The sequence below is a fragment of the Simochromis diagramma genome, unplaced genomic scaffold, assembly GCF_900408965.1.
Source record: "Simochromis diagramma unplaced genomic scaffold, fSimDia1.1 OVJJ01000781.1, whole genome shotgun sequence".
Taxonomy (NCBI): domain Eukaryota; kingdom Metazoa; phylum Chordata; class Actinopteri; order Cichliformes; family Cichlidae; genus Simochromis; species Simochromis diagramma.
The window spans coordinates 646115-658794 of NW_024386832.1; the positions used below are offsets into that span (position 1 = coordinate 646115).

Sequence of the window (12680 nt, forward strand, 5' to 3'; positions counted from 1 at the left end):
ATGACTTGCGGAGTAAGCTGCTAATAGCAGCTGAGAGTAAAGGCCACGTTTGAAGAGCAGAACACAAACCCGAGAATCTCCGACTGATGTTTGTTCAGATGAATACATATCAAAGCAGTGATTTTACTTAACGGGCTTTTTAGGATGCTGCTGCAACTCCCTTTTCTTTCTTTGACTGAAATATGCTCTTAAATGCTTATTCTTGCTTTCTAGTAGTGACCTAGATTAGATCCAGATCACAACACACACTGTTAGTGAAGTTCTTTTAGCCATTCAAATCCTGCTCGCAGTGCTGATCAGTTTTTATGTTTTGCTGTTTCAATTATTCAGATGTAAACGTAGACTGAACAAAGCTGCTGTATTACTGAGATGACACCGAAACTCATACGCATCTAACGTAGCGGTGCTTACATGTGGGGCCTGCTCAGCAATAAGGACACTCTGTTGTTCGTTGGTAATTCTTCTGGCCTTATTTCTCAAACAAATGTGTTTTCCTGCTCTGCTCCTCACTTACATTTTCTTGTCGTGATGAAATTACCCGCTTCTTGCCCGCTTTCTGCCCGATTGTCTCAATTTATTAAGGTCATGGTCGCAAATCTTCAATTTGCTGCCAGGAAAACCAAGATAAACAATGTCTGTCTGATGAAGAGGGACAATCTCCACCTGTCTGCCTTTAGCCATAATCTACATCTGAAGAACAGATGTTGAGCTGACTGGCTGATAGCATTATGCTTGTGCATTTCAGAGGCACAGGTGAATGCCAAGTGCAGTGCGCTTGGACGAGATCGGCGGGGTTACTTTTGACAGCATGATTTTAAAAATAACTGGCGAGCCGGTGAAATTACAGGTTAAAGTGTAAAAACCTGATGGGCCGCCCAGATTTTTGGAGTGAAAGGAGCATGCTTTCTTAATGTTTTGGTTTCATTAAAGTTCTTACAGCACAGCTAGAAGGGATCCAGCAAAAGTCCCACGAGCTCACGTGGGGGTTTGTTTATCGGACAGAGTAATCTGACATGCAAACAGGCCACGGGGCGATTGTTGTCAGGATGAGACAACAATTCAAAGTCACCTTCCATAACTGGTGCAAATTATACATTTGCTTTTGCACTTTGAGCTGTTTTAATGTTGTATCCTGTTGCACCAGGTTTACTCTGGACCTCAATATACGTTCAGTTGTTGGAAGTAATGCAGATTTATCCATGCACTGATGCATGGATCCTTTATTGAAGAAAATAAATCACTTCTTATTTAAGGAAGGTTAACACTTTGTTGTAAACATCAAGAACCAGGAAATAAATAATAATAATAATAATAAACCAAAAATACCTGAGACAAACATAATAAAAAAAATTTGTGGTTAAACAGAACTGTCTTTTACAAACTAGACATTTAATTTTAGATTTAAAATGCACATTAAAAAAAAGACCAAAACCTCATTTGGAAATGGCTGTAAATGTTTCTTGTTGGATAGTGAACTGAGCAACTACAAAGTGACAAAAGAAATAAAAAATAAATAACAACCCCTCTCAGTGCAGGACCTTGAGAGGGGTTCAGACAAACAGTGACACATTGACAGCATGCCTTGCATAAGGCGGAAACCCTGACATCTGCACTAATGTCCTAAGCACAAATGGGCCAAATTTCCCTGACAGCAAGAGGTCTAGCAGAAACTGCCAGTGGTCACTGGCAATAATCTGGTGTGACAATCATTCCTGACCTGTCACTCAGGTAATGGTGAGTAAAAGGCCAAGGCTGCGGTGGTCTGCACTAGGCATGAAAGTGGTTGTGGGGAGGGGACAACTATGACAGCACAGGCCCCTGCACAGCCAGAGGGGACAAACACACCACAGCTGCTCCTGCTGCCCGGACGGTGATGCAAGCGGCCAAAAGTCCTGGGAAGCTTTCCCACATCCCCCCAGTGTCTCCCAGCGTCATCAGCATTGCTGGATTTTCTCTCTTGATTTGTCTTTATGCTTTTCTTGGAACTATGGCGACCAAGAAAAGCATCAGGACAAAAGCACACTGGGAGAAAATGTACCTTTTGTTAAGTGGTTTTGCATTTTGAGTGTCTAATGTGTCCTACTATTAGAAAACATGTTTTTTTTTGCACTGGAAGAATGCCCTTAAATTCATTTCCTGTTTCTTTTTCAGATTTAAGAGACATGTGGGGATGTCTGTCATGCAAAATTTACTGCAGGGTTTTTTTCTCCATGAAAGACTGGATCGTTAAGAGCTTTAAAATAAGCAGCTGGGTTTCAAGTCAGCTCTTTCTGACAGCAATATTGTTTAGAAGAAAGTAAAGTTGCATCGTTTTCCAAATACGAACTCAAACATATTCTGTTCATAACATTTGTACATCATGTCTTTTTGAGGGGGAGCCCTGTGGCTAGATGCACCAACATGCACATCACTAATAAAGGTTTTTCACGCTCTACCCTCTCTCAACCCACCGCGAAACCACTTCTGTAGGCTTATGTCCATATGCGTGAAGTTCTTAGGCAGTCTCTGCGTCCTAGCACATGCGTCACATTGATAGGTGCGGTTTGCGCATCGCAACTCCCCAAAGAGGCAAGTCCATATTTGTCGAGGTGATGCACTGAGCAGCAGGCATTTCTGGAGTAGCTATATTTAGATTCTGCAACTTTTTTTCTGCTCCCTTCCTGATTGATCATTTTGGAGAAGTTATATTTCCCTATAGGAATGTACCACGTGTCCGCATAGCACTTCTTGAGACGAATCATTGATAAACAGAAGCCAGTTAAGAACCCTGTTGAGTTGCTGGCAGCTCCGATGTGGTGCAGCTGCAACACACTCGACGTAAAACCGCTGGATAGGAACCGACAGCAGGGTACACACATCCAAATATGCGCGTAACTGGAGTGCTCTGGCGAGGCCACCCTTGCACCCCTATCCGGATAACATTGTCGTGATGTTCAATATTTCGGGGATTGAGCCCACTTTTAACAAGAAGGAAGACAATTCCGAAGTTATCAATGGCTCTCTGCAGCTTCTCCTCGTCACCATCAGCCCCACAGCCATGTGGAACGAGTCGTGCGGGGAGCAGCTTCTGGATTTCACTCGCCCGGAGAAGATCGTTATCGGGGTGATGCTGGCGATCATCACGGCGGTCACAGTGATGGGAAACACGCTGGTGGTGATCGCGGTGTGCGTGGTGAAGAAACTGAGACAGCCTTCAAACTATCTGCTGGTGTCTTTGGCGGTGGCTGACCTGTCAGTGGCCATAGTAGTCATGCCGTTCGTGATCGTGACAGATCTCACCGGGGGCAAGTGGCTTTTTGGGGAGGTGTTCTGCAACATCTTCATCGGCATGGATGTAATGTGCTGCACTGCCTCCATCATGACCCTGTGTGTGATCAGCGTGGATAGGTAAGTTTCCAAAAGTTTTCAAAGCACCGTATCAGAGCTGCTTTCGTTACTGCTTTGATGACTTTCGTTATGCACAGGTACCAAAATTACGCACGCAGCGCGCAGCGCGTGAAGCCAGGAACAGATCAAGCAGCAAATGAAGTAATGATCCGCAACCGGAGCGAATGAAATAACTGTTGTTCTGTGAGACATTCACACGCATTTGCGTAGTTATTTGTGCGGTTGAAGCCACTGGAGCAGAAGATGAGTTCATAGACTGTGAATGATGTACAGCAGGTTTTATTCATTTGCTTGACCGGACCACGGCAGCAGCATTTCCTGTATGCTTTGAGGATCAGCGCCCATTGACCTTACAGCGACTATTTCCTTTATAGATGACTAACAAATATCCTGCAGGTCTGCTCCAGTTCATGTAGGTTGCCCCTTCTCACTGTTAGTCTTAACAACAAGAACAAAGCAGCGGGGAAAATTCCCTTTAAGTGCATGCCGCAGTACACGGTGCAAATTTCATATTAGAAATCTGAACTGGGTTTTTTTTGTCACACAAAACACACAAATATGATCTTTCAAATTTATTTTTTGCCCATTTTCTATTTGTCCCTATTCATGAAACTGAATTTCCAGTTAATTGCTTTACATTCCACTTTCAAAATGGGGAATGTAAGACCCCAGCTCTCATCCCCACACACCAAAATCCCACTGCGCGTCTCAGGTATTGGAGTGACTGCTCACAAAACCTGAGCTAACTCTGCTAGTAGAGAGAAATGAGAATTTTCCACTGCTCTCAATACAATCCACACTGTGATAAACATCAGGTGATTGGTGTAACTGATCTGCCTCTGTAACCATAACGAAGGAAGAGGCTCATGGTTGTATTGATTAACTGATTATCTCCCTTGACTTTCCAATCAGATGTTATTACCTCAGCGTATTATGCTCAGAATTATGCATGTTTCCTGTGTGTGAATGAGTGAAGCACGTGGGGCTTAACTACGCTTGATAAGCTAACGATATTATGGGAGGAACTGGCTCACAGATATCACACTGTGATACTGTGATTGCACCAGTCAGCTGTAGTAAAGCTGACAGAAGTATGAATGTGTTTTGGGCTGGTTGATGAGTTTGGATAGAGGCTGAGGGTTATGTTTGGCCACTCAAATCCCATTTAGGGCTTGAGGAGGCCCCCTATGGAACCACGTGGAACCAATAACATGTAATATTGCTCAAAAGTTTGAAGCCACTTTAAATAGTTCTTATTTTTGAAAAAAAAAAAAAGAACTATTGAATGGATCAAGGCATTCCAGTTTCTTTTTGAAATGGAAGTTCTAAAAAAAATGTAGGCCTTTGCCAAAAACCTAAAAATTTGATGCAAGATTGCATCCAGTGGTGTAAAGTACTCCCCTGACAGAACTGCCAACCTGCACAGCTGAGCAACAAGAGACGTAAAGCATATCTCTGGTTTAAGAAACAGATGCCTCATAGATTCTCAGAGGCCTCTCTTGGATGCTAAGTTTGACTGCAGAGCCACAAAGAGGAAATATTTCAAACATGTCAAAGAACACGGATATGGGACAGGTGGTGAATGGAGGTTTCAGTTTTTAGACCAGGAAGAAGAACATCTGTGAGATGCAGAACCAATGAAAGGTTTGTTGGAGGTGCTTGATGGGATTTGTCATGTTCGCTGAAAAAATGGGATGCTTTGGTGGCACATATTTTCTCCATTACTTTGCCATACTCTATGAACATGGCCAGATAAGAGCCAATCTCTCCAAACAGTACAACAGTACGCTCATGCAAAGCACAGCTCTAAATATGAAGAATGTTTGGTGCATATGAACTGCTCAGGAAACCAATTCAGCAAGTAGGAGGTACATCAGGAAGCATGGGGTTAATGTCTCTAGGTGACCTCAATGAAGACAGAATGCCAAATGTCTGCTGGACTGTGGTTTGTGCAAATGGAATGGAAATCCTTTGAAAAAAGCAAAATTTGAAGGACAAAAAAGAATGGTATTAGAAATCATAACTGCCTTTTACAAATCATTTAATGACTAAAAGTATGATTAAGAAATTTTCTGTGTGAATCCAAACTTGTACATCACACAAGCTGAACTCGTCGGAGCCAGTCTGAAAAGGATCAGAGAGACTGTGGCTAAAAGGCTTTGCTGATCTTAGCCACTTGCTGTGATTATAAATGTGGCATGCTCATACTATACACTCAAAAAGGACAGATGGAGCCACCTTTGAGCAAGCGTGTCTGCAAAAACACAGCGTCTAATTGAATCTGTAGCCGTGAAATCAAAACCAAGTCACAGAGCCACCATGACTGCTTTCTGCATCTGTCTGACCTTCCCCAAGCAAACGACTGAAAGAGAATTTGAGCTGACGTTGTATCAGTTTAGGTTTGTTTTCATCCCTAACACCAGCTCTACAGGCAGTTCCCCCGAAGTGTTTGTGTCGATCTCCATGAAAACAGAGTCAGTTTAATTAAACAATGCAGTGTGTGTTGGGCATATGATTCACAACAGGAAGTGTAGAGATCACTCATTAGGATGAGACTTACCAATTAGACGCATGATTAGCTGTAATTAAGGGTCTCTCGCAGTCGTCTCAGAGTCCCAAGGACATGCTTTCTAAAAAAAAAGAGAAGCTCAAGAGCAGTGCTGCAAATTGACCAGATGTGTCTGCAGCGATTATATGCTCCCTGAAGCCTAGGTGTTCCACAACAGAGAGGACTATTGATTTTCTCTCAGAGCTCATTTAGATTTAAAGGGGAGAACGTGCAATGTATATGCCAACATAGAAGGACAGTCTCTAGTGTAAGTGGTTGATTCATTTATGATCCTGGATTTGACAGAGTTCAGCGGTGGTGTTTCAGTGTGATCGCTGTCATCCTGGTGGAAAACAGTATCTCCGTAAGGTCTTATCATTCATCCTGTTAGAAACGTGGCACAGGAATGAAGCTGTGCTGAAAGAAGAATCAGACAGTCCTTGAAGCAAACGTAATGTCACATATAAAAACAAAAGTGTGTCCCTTTAATAATTCTTAGCCTGATCAAAGGCCCATGCTATTGTATTTTTAGTCAGTAAGGCAATTTACTGGTGCACATTCATAAAGAAATATGTAATTAACTAAATTACCAGCCAGAAAATTAAGCCTCGGTCTAACTCTAAGGTCTCAGTCTCTTACCTCTGCAATTTGTGCCTCCTAAAAATGACTTGACAGATTGAGACTTGAGCAGGAAGCATTTCCTGTTTCGGCGAAGAAGTGAGAGAAAACTCACTGTGACTTCAAAGGGTTTCAGTCTTCTCACATTAGCACAACAACATCATGGTGTTAATAAAATGACCAGATAGGAACTTTGTGTGTTTCTCATCTAATCCAGCAAGTTAAAAAAAAAAGAAAAAAAAATCAAACTACTAGAAAAGTTTTAGCAGGAAACAATCTGGCAATCAGAACTGCAGTTTCAAGGCAGAGGGCCAGTAAGAGACAAATAAGGGTTATTTTGAGTTGTGGCTCATGCAAAGCTACGTTAACAGAGTCCAATAACAAAAATAGAGAGCTGGAAACGAGCACAATAAAACTACATCCATGATGTGTCACTTCAAATAATTAGCTCTGATCTTCTTTGTTTTTTCTTTGCTATTTTTCTCCTTTGAGTCTCTGCTTCACCACAAGTGACTTATGTTTAGATAAAACTCATTTACATTTCATCAGGTACATCAGTTCATCTGCTCGCTAGTGCAAATATTTAACCAGCCAATCACATGGCAGCAACTCAGTTCATTTAGGCATGTAGATGCAAGTTGACCACATCTACATACCAATTTGACGATCAAACTGAGCATCAGAATGGGGAAAAATGATGATTTAATTACTTAAAATGTGGCATGGCTGTTGGGGCCACACGGCCAGAAACTGCTGATCTGTTTGGATTTTTCACATCTTACAGAGAATCCGAGAAAGAAAATCAAACATCCAGTGAGCATCAGTTCTCAAGGCAAAAACACCAGATATCAGAGGAGAGGCCAGACTGCTTTTAGCTGATAGGAAGGTAATAGTAACTCAAATAACTAATAGTGACAAACAAGATATGCAGAAGAGCATCTCTGAATGCACAGCGCGTCAAACTGTGATGGGCTACAGCAGCAGAAGACCACACCGGGTGCCACTCCTCTGAGTTAAGAACAGGAAACTGAGGCTATAATTCACACAGACCCAGCAAAATACAACAACAGAAGATTGGAAAAATGTCATCATAAACAACATGAAAGCATGGATCCATCCTGCCTTGTATCAACAGTTCAGGCTGCTGGTGGTGCAACAGTGTGGGGATATTTTCTTGGCACACTTTGAGTTCCCTCCCTCCCCCCTCATCCTTTCATGACCACAATGTACTCATCATGATGGTTAACACATGCCCAGCAGGATAACAACATGTCACAAAGCTCAAATCATTTCAGAGCAGTTTCTTGAACACAGCAGTGAGTTCGCTGTACTCAAATGTCCTCAACAGTCACCAGATATCAATCCAGCAGAGCATCTTTGGGATGTGGTGGAACAGGAGGTTCACATCATGTATGTGAATCTGACAAATCTGCAGCAACTGTGTGACGATGTCATGTCACTATGGACCAAAATCTCACAGGAATGTTTCCTGTGTCTTGTTCAGGCTGTGCCACAAATAATGAAGGCAGTTCTGAAACCGAAAGCTGTCCAACCCAGTACTATCAAGGTGTAACTAATACATGAACTGGTGAGTGTATTTGATTAGTGCCACCACGAGGAGTCATGTTTTAGAGACTCTGGTGAGTCAGGTATGTGGCACAATCCTTTAGGAGCACCTATATACAACAGTGTAATAAAACATATTGATATTTGGTGCTAAAGTAACAATAATTGTGTGTATATTGCTCTATCAATATCAAACCCTCATTATTCCATTGAATGCACTGAATTACTATAATTTAATTAAGAAATTATTATTAAACTTTCTAGAAAGATTTGACTTTCATTTAAAAAAAAGCACCGTCCTATGTTAATATTTCTGTTCTAAATATGTATATTCTAAATGGTAAATGTGCGCCCCAGGGTGGCTGTGGCTACAATGTAGCTTGCCATCACCAGTGTGTGAATGTGTGTGTGAATGGGTGGATGACTGGATATGTAAAGCGCTTTGGGGTCCTTAGGGACTAGTAAAGCGCTATATAAATACAGGCCATTTACCATTTTTATTCTAAACAAACAACCTGCTGCTCTACTCCCAAAATACCCAGTAATATCAAAAGCTCCAGTTAGTTTGTACTGTTTGTGCAAATGAGACTTAGAGTTTCACTGTAAAAGCCCGTTAATCACCTCCAGCCTCTTTAAATGGAGAATCAGTAGTGCAAATCGAAGCTAACACACCAAAGCATGACCCAGTCACAGCAGAAGAGTCAGTCTCTTGATGTGTTGTGAAGTGAAGAAAAGTGAAGTTACATACCCAAGGCCTCCTGCCCGAACTAATGCAGGCCTGCTCCTTCATACAGCGTTCCAGCATGCACTTTCAGCAGCAGCCTTCATGCCCACTTCCCTAAAAAGTTAGTATCGCTTTAGGCTACATTCAGTTTTTACCTTCACTGAGAGTAATATGTTGTACGCTCAATAATTCAAAAGTCAAAGATGAATGATTTATTCACAACAGTGGGAAGCGAGGAAAGTCCTTTTTTCTGTATAGTTCCCCAGAAGTCTAAGAAAAGATGACTCTGAAGGAACGGAGGAGTGGGGCTTGTTAAATTTGCAAATCAAATGGCTTAACTGTCAGTGAACTTGTCTAAGACGGAGGGGATGTAGGTCAAGAAAAAAAATATCACAGGAATGCAGCGAAGTAAACTTTTCCATCAAGGTTCAGTCTAAGTGCAACATAGGTGTGATCACACCTGTAAGCTCCTGCAGGGAGTGCGATGGAAGTATGTCAACCGGTTCTCCGCAACTGATAATATTTTTTGTGAAGGAGGCGTGCACTTTTGTCCCAGGAGAGACTTTCTTTGCTTAGAGCAGCTGGGAAATGTCCACCTGCAGCACCACGCACAGATGACTTGACCTCTGTGAGGTTTCCTGTGGTAATAAGCCACTTTCCTGGGCGCTATCCGCTCCCCGCTTGTTGGCCACCTCTCCAAAATCTGAAGGAACAGACATCTCAGACGAGGCCTGTGCAGTCAGATCATGCCCATAAAGATGTGCTTAATAAGTAAAGAAAGTGTGTTTTGGGATTAAACAGGATGTCACAGTGAATTTTTAATTCCTGTGGACCCAACCAGGTTAGAGAAAGTGCTAAATTTGAGAGGTTTTAGAGACCACACGAGACCCACTTCCTGTTACAAACCTCTACAAACCTTTTACTCCGAGAAGAGAAACCACTCTTGTGTTTAAGAGGAAACAGTATTTACTTTTAAAATGCATCACTGTTCCTGCCCTGTAAACAAACACTTCTTCTTCTAAAGCAAACTGCTGTCAGTGAAAAACATTTCAGAGCAGCATTAAATAAAAAATACTGGGAGCAGCATTTTTTCTTTTTTTAGATCAAGTTAATCATTGATAAATCCTGCTTACACAACGCACCATAACCATCCTGTTTGATGGTCTGTTTGCGTTTTATTAGAGGGGCATGCAAAGCGAAAGACAAATTGCACATTGATCATGTGACGGGTGAGGTGTGTGTGGGAACGGACCTGTAGGGGTTTAAAATAACCGAGAACAAAAAAAAATCAAAGAGAAGACAGTGAAATTATAAAAATGATCGCATTGTTGTATTGCTGTTTGCTATTTTTCAGCACACGATGCAGGCAAACATGATCATTATCCTTCTTGTTAGTTATATGCTTTCCACAGCATGTCTTTTAGCCTGTCTTCTTCTCTCATGGCCTGTGAAAAGAGAGTTTTTCCTCCCCACTGTCGCCAAACTGCTTGCTCATAGGGAGTCATATGATTGTTGAGTTTTCTCTGTATGTATCATTGTAGGGTCTACCTAACAACATAAAGCCCCTGTGGGACTGTTGTTGTGATTTGGAGCTGCATAAAACTGAATTGAATTACAGCTAAGTCAGGTCCAGTACGCGTCAGTCACAGAGTGTCATGTGCATTCATAACATTTGGAAGTTACATTAATGAAGAGAGTTCAGTTTGTTGATTGAGATTTGTCATTAAATGCACTTAAAAGGACTGATTTCAGCATTGTTTCAGGATTGATATGAATTCATAAATGAAGAAATTAAAACTCAAAACAGTGGTCCAATACGAGAACATAAGGGAGACTATTGCAGTGACAGTGTCTAATTTTACTGTATATACTGTTGAAAACTGCACAAGCCACAAATATGAAAAGATGTGAAACATGAGTGGTGGTTGAGGCAAACCTAACCTCAAAATCTGGGTCTTTACAATCTGCACGGTAGCGTGCGCGCTGTGCTTTACCCCGATCAATCAGATCAACCTGCAGGCAAACAAGCTTGTTAACAGAGAATGCCACTAAAAGTGACACAGATTATACCAACCTGACCCCGTCACTGTCATCTGACATTTTACAGTTTTTGTATATTCTTTGATTTTTGCATAATACATTTTGCACATTTAATACTATATTAATTAGTTAAGTATAGAAAATAAATTCAATCAAAAGTTTTTCTGGTCATGGGCCAGAAATTCTCCATTTGTGTTAATTTTCCCAGCAATTTTCAGCCCTCGTAACGTCATAATTACAGCAAATAGCCTCAGAACATTTAAGCTTTGTTAAAAAGTCCAACTCAGACCACTTTTATGTCAACTCCATGTGTCACAATCTAAAGCCAAACTCTTGTTTATGTTCTGTGCAAGTTTTTTGGAAAACCAAATCTAGGTCACAATATAGTTGTGACCTATATGATGGTTTGAACACATCATGCAGATTTAGTTGAGGTTTTTTTTTTTTTTTTTTTTTTTTAAATCCCCTTAAAAATAACTTAGCATGCAAAAGGGATCACAGAAAGCTTCTGAATGATCTGCATAGCTTATTTCTTATTTTAGGTCTGCATTTCAAAGTATGTATTTATTGCATAATTTGTGCTTATTTTTAATCAAATCTTTATGTAATTTTTTATGTATTTCAAAGAGATCAGTACTGGAGTTTAGCGCATAAAGGCTGTGGTATGTGTCACGGTTTAGATTACATAAATAAAACGGGATAAATAAAAGACAGACATGTTCCACAGCCAGTGGATATTACTGAAATGTAAGATGGACTCGGTCAGGGCCAGTAAAAGTGGTTCCAGAAAAAAAAAATCAAACACACTTTGACTGAGGAATGACCACAGAGACACACATGGGTCAGAATCTTCTTACCCCTGTCCTGCACGCTGACTCTTCTCGCTGGTGTGAACAAAATGTGTGGGCTGAGTGTGATTACAACTCTGTCAAATAACTGATACTCTGAAGTTGTTGACATGAAAGTTAAAAGGTACTTGGAAATTAGAAAAATCCTTCCAGTTCACAAATAACTCAAGAGCAATAAGCAAATGGGATCTATGTAAGAATTAACTGAATGTATGCTTAAATAGAAATAAAAAACATCAATTGAGGACAATAATTTACATGACTACATTTTTATTGGAGTGAAACTACTAGGTTATAGCTAAGACACAGGAAAGTGTCTTTAAGATACCGATACCAGAGGTAAAGCAAAGCACAGAAATGTTTTTCATGTCCTCTAAGGTCAACCATATGGAAAATCGAATTTTGCAAAAAAAACCGATTTTATTGCTAAACTGATTAAATTAACAGATATTGTGGCATTATCGCTAAACAAAAGGAGCTAAATTATTTCCATTGCAAACTATGATTCATCTGAAACTGTGTGTGTGTGTCTTTGGGCAGGTGCTTCTTAAATGCCTGAAAAAGCACACGTGGAAGCTTTGTGATTTACTGTTGGGTAGCTTCGGTTAGAATAGTCCCAGAAACACGAATCAGACTTTGCCACATTTAAAAATGAATGACATGTTCTGAAAAAAAATTCAAACTGCCCTAAATAGTTTGTCTGAAGTCAATCTGGAGACTAAAGAAACACTTCGATTCAGGGAGAAACTGGAACAAACCACTTAATAAAAGTTTTGTATCAACCTAAATACGTGCTCTGGATCTCAGAATTTTGGGTTCCTTTCCAAAAGCTCATAACTTGTCCAGAGCTTCATTTCTTCAGTTCTTTATTCACTTTAACACCTACATTGATAAAAACCTTCAATGCACCCGCTCTCATTCCTGTCTTTCAGGAAAATGCTGCACGAGT

At 40.8% G+C, this 12680-nt stretch overlaps 1 protein-coding gene across 1 annotated transcript in view; it reads left to right on the forward strand.

Moving 5' to 3' along the window:
• Nucleotides 1-2564: 2564 nt before the first annotated feature.
• htr7c (5-hydroxytryptamine (serotonin) receptor 7c) overlaps nt 2565-12680 on the forward strand; it is a 30631-nt gene continuing 20515 nt past the window's right edge. Inside the window, exon 1 of the mRNA XM_040028470.1 lies at nt 2565-3387. Coding sequence (XP_039884404.1) covers nt 2930-3387 — 458 coding nt within the window. The 5' untranslated portion in view covers nt 2565-2929. The remainder of the gene's footprint in view (nt 3388-12680) is intronic.